This window comes from Asterias amurensis, chromosome 6 (assembly GCF_032118995.1).
Source record: "Asterias amurensis chromosome 6, ASM3211899v1".
Classification (NCBI taxonomy): Eukaryota; Metazoa; Echinodermata; class Asteroidea; order Forcipulatida; family Asteriidae; genus Asterias; species Asterias amurensis.
In genome coordinates, this window is record NC_092653.1 from 21575699 (window position 1) to 21586919 (window position 11221).

General features: G+C 40.2%; 1 protein-coding gene across 1 annotated transcript in view; it reads right to left on the reverse strand.

The window, feature by feature from the left end:
* The window catches only part of LOC139939203 (amyloid protein-binding protein 2-like), a 14270-nt gene extending 4005 nt beyond the window's left edge, over positions 1–10265 (reverse strand). The window contains 10 exon segments of the mRNA XM_071934994.1: positions 1304–1389; positions 1931–2055; positions 2465–2559; positions 2562–2569; positions 3416–3573; positions 4291–4456; positions 5586–5709; positions 6275–6426; positions 7895–7983; positions 10019–10265. Coding sequence (XP_071791095.1) covers positions 1304–1389; positions 1931–2055; positions 2465–2559; positions 2562–2569; positions 3416–3573; positions 4291–4456; positions 5586–5709; positions 6275–6426; positions 7895–7983; positions 10019–10159 — 1144 coding nt within the window. The 5' untranslated portion in view covers positions 10160–10265.
* Between the last annotated feature and the right edge of the window lie 956 nt (positions 10266–11221).

Below are 11221 nucleotides of genomic sequence, written 5' to 3' on the forward strand. Positions count from 1 at the left end.
TCTTTGTGGACAATGAGCATCAGCTTGAAGATGATTCGTTGAGAGATAGGCAGCCAGTGTAGTTGTTTCAGAATGGGGGTGATAGAACAGGATTTTCTAGACAGTGTCACAATGCGGGCAGCAGTATTTTGGAGCCGTTGAAGTCGGGAAATCTGGTTGTTAGGAAGACTGTAGAGAAGAGCATTGCCGTTGTCAAGACGAGAAGTAACAAATGCGTGAATGACCTTTTCAGTGGCACTTTTGTCCAAGTACTTGCGAATCTTACCTATATTCCTGATGTGATATGATGATAAACGAACAATGTTGTTGATGTGTGGCTGAAGTGTCATCGATGAATCAAAAATAACCCCTAAGTTCCGAGCTTTCAGCGAGGGAGCTATCCGAGCATCACCGATGGAGATGTATGGCACTGAAACCTTAGTTAACTGTTGACGTGACCCAAATAGAAGGAACTCTGTCTTATCATCATTTAACTTCAGGAAGTTTTGTTGTGTCCAACGTCGAATCTCTTGGATGCATTTCTCAAGTCTTGCAATAGATGCATTGGCGTTTTCTTGAGAAGATTTAAACGTGATGTATAGCTGAGTGTCGTCTGCGTACACATGGTAATTCAGATTAAATTTCAGGATGATGTCACGAATCGGTAAAGTGTATAGCGTAAACCACTGCGGGCCGAGTACCGACCCCTGTGGCACAGAGTAGTTCAAAACAACAGGGCCGGATATCGCGGTGCCAATACATACATGCTGAGTTCTATTGTAGAGATACGATTTGCACCATGCTAGGGCTGTGTCCTCTATGCCAAGGTGATTCTGGAGCCGAGAGAGAAGGATGTTGTGATCGACAGTGTCAAAAGCAGCACTCAAGTCTAGCAGGACTAGTGCTGTTAGGTTACCATTGTCCATTGCAGAGAGAATATCGTTGCTCACACGGACTAGTGCAGCCTCGGTCCCATGGAAAGGCTTGTATGCTGACTGGAACACGTCGGACAGGTTGAAAGTATGAATGTGATCAGAAATACGTGATGAAACTACTCGTTCGATGACTTTTCCAAGATATTTTAAGTTTGCAACCGGTCTGTAGTTTTTGAATATCTCCTTGTCCAGGTTTGGCCCTGGGTTCCTGGCTGTGGCTGCTGAATGCGCCACAGCACTTTGTAAACCCTTATCAGGTGCTACATAAATGGGTCCCATAATTTAAGAAAAACCTTCAACACCTGTCTCATACATGTAAAAGAACTTATGAGGCATCCTTGGTTTCATTAACAGACATTTATAATACTAACTTGGCAAGTTTTACTGACCTTTGACCCTTCTCGATGATGCTAACAATAGATGATTTTCTGGTAGAATCTGTGTAATGATGGAGATAGCTTTCTCTGCATGCTCTCTGTAATGTAAACATTTGTCACAAAAGGAATCAGAATTGTCACTTGATATGTTTTTAAATTGTCAATTTCACACTAAAACTACAGTATTGTGCTGCAAGTTTAGCCCCCACAAATTTCCAGTGCCACCCCATGACAAAAACTGCAATGGAGCTCACACAAAAAAAAGCAGAGGGAAAAAAATAAGTATATTTTTGTGTATGAACAAAATTTAGTGATTGATCGCAATCACAATCCCTACCGCTGCCACAAAATGAGGAAGATGGCCCTTCCAAAATAAAAGCATGACCCCCCATCCCACACAGACAAACTCATTCCCCCTACCCGCCCCCCCCCAACAAAGAGCAATGCCCACCCCCCCCCCCACAAAGAGCAATGCCCACCCCCCCACCACCGAAAAAGTCCTTGCTATGCCACTGTGTGATAGCGCGTTGCGTTTGCACAGCCTTCTAGTAAAGAATAAGACATATTATGTGTCGCGCTCTAAACCAATCGAGGGCAGAATATTTATAAGGGGTGTTATAACTATTAATAGTTACCCACCTTGCATCATCAAACTTTCCAGAGCTGTACTGGTGGACATAGGAGGCGTATGCGAGATCCTCATGAGCGATCGCAACATGGAGATTACGCCCTCCAAACGCTGATAACCTGATGTCTAATGCTTGCTGTAAACATGGTAAAGTAACAAACCATTACCAAGTCAGACATTGGAGGAAATAACTAACATGTGAACATCTCATTTCAAAAGGTGGTATATTTTTAAAATATCGCTGGAAATCCGGAGCAGTTATGTCCACGCAGGAAGCCGTAATTGGAATACACAATCTGAGATTTAAATTTTGTGGCCTAAAAACTGATATTTTTATACATAACTTCATTACTTGGAAGTGAAATGTTTCTCAAAATGCTGTATACTATCGAAAGCTGCTGTAGGCTTCCAACCAAGAGTTTTTATTGCCATTCATTTTAAGAGTGACTATCAAAGGTGTGCCTTCTGTTTAAAATACATAACATTGTTTCTCCATGCTAAATCTCCTACTTTGAAGTGTCATACTCCGGCCCCTAAACTCGTACCTGGTACACGACTGTTGACTGCGAGATGGAATCAATGTTCAAGAGATAAAAGCCAAAGTCCAGTAGAATATCGGAATATTTGGGATGTCTCGTGCAAAGTTCTCCCTTAAAATGAAGAAGAGTACACAATTTTACGTGAAAATTATACAATCTGTTGTAAACTTACCTTCAATACCAATCATAAAGATTACTTGTATGTGTGTACATGTGAAAGTTTTTCTTTGAAAGGTTAAAAAGACTTTAGCTAGTTTTGGGGAATTTTGAGGTAACACCAAAGCAGTATCTTATAAGTTGGTTTTTAATCCTTCCATTTGTCACATAGTACACATCTGCCTAAGGAAACAAAACTACATCTTTGCTTTCTTCTGTCATGATTTCATTTTGACATACATGTAACCCTCAGAGAATATTGTCATGGTTGGGAATTAGAAAAAGAGTACCGTAGGTGGCTCAAAATGGTTTAAATCCATCTGTAGTTTGAGTCCAGCAATCAATCAATCATAAACAATTTATAAAGCGCCTAAATCAAAGGTTTGCTTAAAGGCGCTGAGGGACAGATGAGATAAATAAGTCATTGATGGTAGGCCTCCTGAAACAAGTGGGCTTTCAGAAGTGCCTTGAATGTGTTGAATGATGTTGTGTCCCTGATGTGATTGGGAAGTTTATTCCAGAGTCCATATACCGAGAAGGCTCTATCGGCAAAAGTGATGTGACTTGTTCTTGGTACTACAAAGTATGGTGAACAGGAGCTGTTTGATTGAAGGACTTTCCGTTCAACACCAACTTGCAGCATGTCCATGATGTACCTTGTCATCAGGGGCTTTTTTATGAAAGACCTCGAACAGGCTCCTGATGGTTACTATTTGGTCTTCTCAGTACAGCCGAGGAGAACGTACACCTTAAATATAATCACAATTAATTTCACTCTCATTGAGACCCCTTTACACTCACCTTACAAGAAAAATAGCATGTTTAATAAGGAGCTCTGCTTTCTTGAACTCCCGTTTGACGACACAAACTTTGGCCGCCTGTCGCAGAATGTGAACTGAACACCGGACTGGCACACTGCTGTTGACATTTTTGAGAGCCAGGACGCAGTGCTTGTAAGCCTGGTTGGAAGGAAGGAAGTACTGTTAGTACGGGGTACTAGACCTGTCCTGTATTGTGGTGCAGCCATCTTTTGTCATTGAAGTCAATGTAACCGTAGTGAGGTTTGAAGGAAGAATAGTCTGACGTTGTACTGAGTTGTGGGCTTCAGCATGCATTGTAGCCGGGTTTCTGTACGTGTTTATTGACAAATATTTACCATGCTCAAAGAAAAAGGTCACGACAATATTGTACGTGTGGTTGATATAGGGAGGGTCCTTAAACACAATTGGGATGTTAACAGTGAAAAAAAACCAATAAACTATAGAAATCCAAGAAGGCCGCCAAGATGGCCACCAAAATTAGAAAAATCGGGAATGTCATATATCAGCCAAATAACAGAATAAAAACACAATTTAAAATGTTTTTTTGTAAGTTTTCTACCACCCCACTTTCATTTCTGATATCAAATGTTTGCTATCATGCTTCAAATCCAAGATGGCGGCCAATGGCGAATAGAATAGTTCCAGTGCTTGTAACAATGCTGGCCATCGATCAATGGTTCGTGTATATACATGTATGTCTATTCGGTTTGCGGTAACACCATGAGTATATCTACTGTGTGGATTCTTTTCAACATCTTCCAACAATATGCATTTTATAATAAACGGTTATAAACACTTTTTATAGACTAACTCGTCCGATCCAAGGCAACATGTTCGTATAAGAAACATCCGTACCTGATCATACTGGCTTTTAGCAAACAGCAGAGCGCACATCTCTCCATGTAGGGCAGCAACGTTGACTTGCTTCTCATCTTTAAGACTCTGAATGATACACTTGGCTTTAATGAAAGATTCCTCAGCATGGGCGTATCTACACTTGGCATTCCGTACATGGATTAACCTGGAAAAAAAAATAGAATCAAAATAATAATAAAATCAAGTATATTTTGGTGTGCGGTAACACCACTGTATATCTACTTGCTGGGTAGATTGTGTTCTTTTCAGAAATTGTCTTGCTATGGTTTATTATTTGATATATATATATATATTATATTATTATTTGATATCTGATATAAAAAGTCGCATCCCCTTAAGGTGATCCCGTCTTTCGCTTCCCAGGTTGTATCGTTACCCGGGTGTGATCCCTGGCTACACGGCAGTTTGCGGTTTAATGGCTTCTGACAGGCACCCTCGAACAAAGATATTGACAAAATTGGGAGACCACCAGCATAGGGCTAGATAGCTCAGTTGGTAGAGCGCCGGCAAGTTAAACCGGAGGTCGTTGGTTCAAATCCCGCTCTAGTCAATTTTTCTTTGTTCAATCCTAAATCATTTAAAAATGTACCCAGTCAGTTTCCCTTGTGGTTTATTATTTGATATATATATATATAGTTGACGCTACTCGGGCCGAACTCGGCTCAAGACGTTGTGACCATGGGTTTGTCCAATGTTAGAAATTCGCCTCTGCCATCCAGGCCGATCCAGGGCAGCTTGAATAGCTTGATCGTGTTGTGGGCTGATGGCGTTGAGGTCGTCTATAAGCTGTGATATGTAGGTGCAGCGGAGTCTTCCACCCTGTCGAAAGGGTTCAGATGGCTGGTTTTGTGGATTTACGAAGGTAGCGAGAGGTACCTCAGGTCTCCGAAGAGCATGGCCGATCAAACGAAGATGACTTCTCAGCAGGGTTGTTGTGGCAGGTGTTATGCATGTGCGAGAGTGCTATATATTCTACTGCAGCAGAATAGATTTTTGGGAATTCGAGAGAGTTCTCTACTGCCAAAAAGTTGGGAAGAAAGTGCTTTCTGCGCTATCAGCCATTCTCATAGTGGATGTAACCCTTCCTACACCCTTAAGCACTATAAAGGGGGTAACCCTGTTTCAGCCCCAGGAGTAGGTGGCAAAGTGCCCTTGGTGGCAGTTGATTTACATCAGCAATAGGTACCCATAATGAAAAACACTCCCGGGCGAAGAGAAGCATTTATGGAACATGCAAAATACACTGTAATGAATGAAGAGTTATATAAACTTACATTGTACAGCATTCATATGCCATGAGTTGATGTGCCTCATCTCTATGAAGACTACACAGTCTAAAGCAAGAGTCTATCACCTTCTCTGCCTCATAGTACCATCCTGCCTCAGACAGGAACCCTCCTATAAGGATACAGAAGGACTAGTAAAACATCTCTAACTTACATGTACACTCAATTGGAAGGACTTGTAAAACATCTCTACGTTACACTAAAAGAGAAGGACTAGTAGGACATCTCTATTTTTCACAATACACAACACGATTAGCTCTGTTTGAACATCTCTACGTTACACTCAATTAGCAGGACTGGTAGAACATCTCTACCTTACACTCAATTAGAAGGACTGGTAGAACATCTCTACCTTACACCTTACTGAGAATGACTAGTTGAACATCTCTTTTTTTTTCACAGTACACAAAAGTATTAGATTTTTTGTTTGTACACTTTTTGGTTAACAATTAAAACCATAATTTTGTTAACCGGGTGGGCACAAGGGCGCAACCATGATTTTGTATGGTAAGAGGGCTAAACAAAAGGTCAGGGGTCCAAAAAATAAAGCCAAAAAATGTACACAATTCTTAAACAATTCAAATCCATCAATCTTCTAAATTTACTGAACAAATTTCTGTTACATGGATGGTGGGGTCCAGTCCATAAATCATGTAGATTGAAAGACAAATTTTTACCCAGTGAAATTGCCAGTTGAATGGCCTTTTCCATACTGCTAGATTGGTCAATGCTAAGGTGTGTTGCCTGTGTAGCGTAAGAATCAGCTAAAACCGAGGCCACTTTGACCCCATGGTCCATCAGAGCTTGTAGACAATGGTGAAGAAGATGCCTGCAAAAGAGAATCAATCAAAAACAGGAAATCAAACTTTGAGTTCTACTTAACGCTACGAGAATAGATTTGCCCTACAGCTGATTTCACGAAACGCTAGGATTAATCCCATCTTGAGCTAGGACGAGTAACTCGTCCTAAAATAACTTAGAATGGGTTCAATGCGTCCTAACGTCTTAGGATACGGATTTTAACTTGTCCTTAGTCCTACGATTAATCCTAAGTTAGGAAGAGTTTGGTGAAATTAACGGCTGGTGCAAGTGCCTGCTTTTACTTGTGTACTGTAGAATTGCCTCTACTTTGGCACAATGTTGTGGCATAGACCCATTGTGAAAAGCGCAGTGCGCATGCATGCAAGTTTCCCGCGCCATGTTTGGGGTCAAAACATGCACAAACGGATGGTACATGCTTTTTTACGCGCATTGGTGCGTAAACATGTGTACTATCCTTTTGTGCCACTTTGACCCCCCAACATGGCGGACAGGAGAAGCGTGTGTATGTGAGCTGCGCGTTGTGCAATGGGCCTATAAGAGAATGTTTGCCGGGCAATGGATTGGGGGCAAGTGCCAACGGGAAAGTTCTTTTTCACCTAGAATGTGCCAGACTGTCTTAGACACTCCGTCAGGGAACTCACAAGCAAGAAAGTTGATGGTCAAACAAAAATTAACTTGAGGTCTGAAAGAACCAGCCTTTTTCTCATCTACTTCTACAATGCTTCATGTTGTTTACAGGTCTGGATTCAACACCAAGAAAAGCTTGGCAGCATGCACAATACTACAATCCCTGCCATATCTCGTTGGGCCCCCCCCTGCCCCCTTTTTAAAGTTGGTTCCCATTGTTGCACAATCTTTCCCATTGTTGCATGTCTTCTTCGTTCCCATTGTTACACGGTCTTCTGCGTCTCGTCAACATTGAGCGGGGGGAGAGAGGACGGGGGAGAGAATTTTTATTGTCAGGGAAGTGTTCAGTGAATGGTTTTACGTAAACGCTAGGAATGGGTGGCCCAAGCATTTTGGCCGGGATTGTAGGTAAATAAATCATAGTTGTAGTGATCTACCCTAAACCTACTGCAAAGCGTGAGCTAATTACTGAACGCGAGCGTGTGCGCGGGTGGTTTGGAATTAAGAATATTGTGATTTAGAAGATAATTAATAACAAGGGTTGGAATAAAGAAAAGGAATGTAAGAAGAAGAGTTTAGTTTTAGCTAGACTGGAGAACAGGAGGGTTCGAGCAGAGAACTCTGAATAAAATCGTTTATTGTGACATCAACTTACTTTCGAGTTCAACTTGTGTCATTTGTTTGTTCTGTGGCGAACTTTAATTATTCAACGTCAACTTCAAGTTCAAGCCCTCCCGATTAACTTACTACTACTACTCCGCACGTACGTGAGGAAGAAGGACCCAAACCCAACCAAGAATATTACATATATTATGTACTTGTGAAAACTGGGAGATGCCCCAACATACCTTTTGTCACTGGCTCGCAGCACCTTGGCAAAGACATCTAACTCACAGAACTCCATGCCTAGTTGGCAAAGCCTTCCTTGCTTGTACAGCTAGAGGGAATATTAACAGGAAATATTTATTTATTTTGTACAGATCTTCATATCATCACTATGTAAATACTGCTTCAAAGTCGATACAAGTTTTTTCACAGTAAATTGTCAACATGTATCTAATTAGTAATTTCAGAGAATCGTTCTGCTTATTGTGTAAGCAAAGAATTGGTACTTAGCGAGTGCTATTAAAATGGAATTCGTACTATCTTCTTCTACTTTGTAGTGCTGCTTCATTATTGAAGATTCCCCTTTCTTAAACCATTCTTTAACAAGGAAGTATTCAGTCTATCTTTTCCTTTACGAAAATACCCTTTAATCAGGAAGTGTTTTAGAAAGGCAAAATTTTAGGACCTTTATAATGGAATTCTTTCCCCTTGATCAATTATCCTGGAGGGCCTAATAAGATTTATAAGTAAACAATCCAAAATGGTACATAATTTTGAGAAGTATAATATCTTTCCCCTTCCAAGGCAGTGGACACTATTGGTAATTACTCAAAATAATTATTAGCATAAAACCTTACTTGGCAAAGAGGAATGGGTAGAGGTTGATATTATAAAAAACTGTGAGCAATGGCTCCCTATTATTAGTGAAGTATTTTTTGAGAAAGAAGTAATTTTCCACGAACTTGATTTCGAGACCTCAGATTTAGAATTTGAGGTATGGAAAACAAGCATCGGAAAGCACACAACTTTGTGTGACAAGGGTGTTTTTTTTCTTTCATTACTATTTTGCAACTTCGATGACCGATTGAGCTCAAATTTTCACATGTTTGTTATTTTATGTATTGTTGAGATACAACAAGTGAAGGCTGGTCTTTGACAATTACCAATAGTGTCCACTGCATTTAAAATTATCCTTGGTCAGATCATATAGCACCCCAACCAACAGGCCGCATACATTGGGAAACGGCAATTTGTTTTGATTTTTCCCGAACACTCAGCCAAAGAAAATGCCAAAGTCAAAGACCTTCATGAACAAAAAAGAAACCACCGACTGGCATTTGATTAAGGTACACACGATAGTTTTTGTGTTCCAATTTGATGATTTGTTTTTAAAGCCATTATACACTTTCGGTAAACAGTATTGTCCAAGTCCCACACTTCGTGTATCACAACTTATATATAAAACAACAAACCTGTGAAAATTTAGGCTCAATCGGTCATCGGAGTCGGGAGAAAATAACGGGAAAACCCACTCTTGTTTCCGCCCGTTTCGCCGTGTCATGACATGTGTTTAAAATAAATCCGTAATTCTCGCTAACAAGAATTTATATTGTTTTACTGTTTTCTCAAAAAGTAAAGCATTTCATGGACTAATATTTCAAGAGAAGTCTTTCTCCATTACCTTCTATAAACCCTGTAAATTATTTGTAAATCTGTGAACTTTTATTTTTTTTTCTGTACCGAAAGGGTCCAATGGCTTTAAGTTCACAATCTGAGAAACCATCCATCATGAACATATTTTTAATCTTATTTTTCTTAGCTAGTACACTAGCAATAAATTAAATGCAAAGATGTCAACCCTTTCTATAAAAATAGAGTACACACAGTGCCCCAGCTACTGGGCCTGGGTCTAGCATTTTTGTAGATGCCAAAACTGTAGCAATTAAATTAAGAAATTACTAAACTCTCACTGGAAGGAGGAAAAGATACATGTACTTATAGGCTATTGTGCATTCAATTTCAATGGCATTTTCAGTCAGGTATTTTAAACACATCGCCACAATTTATTTTAGTATAAAACTACAAAAGAAACCAAGTTTTGTTTGTAATCTAATCACCATGATCACAGTGTCAGTGTTGTAAAAAAGATTGATGATAAACGATTTGACCTAACTGTTCAGAATGATTATAACATACATCAGCATTTAGTTTTATTTGGGGTCTAACAATAACATTATATAGCAAACTTTAGGAAAATGTAAATAACAATATAAGCCAATATAATTAAGTTAATTAATACTGACAATCGAACACCATCAATCATTTATCATACATATTTAGAGTTCATACAATACAAACTGACAAACCTTGTAATAAACATCAAATTGTATGTTTTCTGGGAGTAATCGGAGCTCAAGTCTATGTCTGGAATACGTGGAAACAACTGCAGTTATTGCTGAATTGTACAAAGTTTCTGGTATCCATTCTAACTCGCTGGCAACCGCCATGTTGAAACGTATGCTACAATTACAAATACAATATGTGGATGATGTTCAGAACGGAAATAATATTGCAGTTTAGTGAGATGTTGTCATTGACACACTCTCCATTGCATGATGATGATGAACCATTGAAGAGTGCAGTCTAAAATAAATACACTGTAACACGGGGCGCCATCAACGTCGTGTATCACTTTCGGCCTTTTCCGGGCGGAATCGTAAAGTTAGTGTAGCGCCCTCTGTTGGCTGATGAGGGAAAAAACTACCTCAAAAATGTTTTAAGGCCGAATCTTTGCTTTCTCTACTCTCTGTAGATTAGATACACCTTATCATCAGCTGTGTTGAGATCAATGCATGGACAATCTGAGATCAATGCACAGTGAACAATATTTTCATTTGTGAGAAATCTGTGCTAGGCGGCAGGGAGTATTTTTCTCAGAGTGCCGGTGTCCCAGGGAATTCCGTCCACCGGAGATTCTGTCGACCCCCCTTATGGGGAATTAACGTGGGCTGTAGGAGGAGGATTCAAAAGAGGGCGCTATATCGGAAGAAGTTTGTACACAGTTGGCCAAATTGGGGACCGAATCTCCGAGGGACAAAAGCTGCTGCAAAACCGGGCGAAAATGGTGTGTTCTATAGGCGGGCCCGCCAGGTTCTCTTACCGTGGCTACACGCTGCTGAGTGAGGCACCCATGCAATTGGTTGCCTGGGTCAGAGGTCATCTTGGTAATACACTCTTGGTTTGTTTAGGTCATAGTTCATCAATGGGGTAGCATAACTATTCACAGGCGAAGTTTGTTCCGTTGCCCCGGGTCCGGCTCTTGACCGAAGTAGAACACTCTTGCCGAAATTCCTGAACACAACGTCACTTTAAGAAATCGAGAAATAAATGACACACGATAATGTACTTATTTCTGATGGTGTTTCTTCACCGATTGCTGCTATTTTAATGCTAAACATTGGTAAAATTTAATGTCTCAGACTATAGAGCGAAAATGTAGATTTTCGTTTAGGCAGCGCTAATTATATGTTTAGTCTTTATGGTGTTTATGTCATTGAGCAACACCCAAT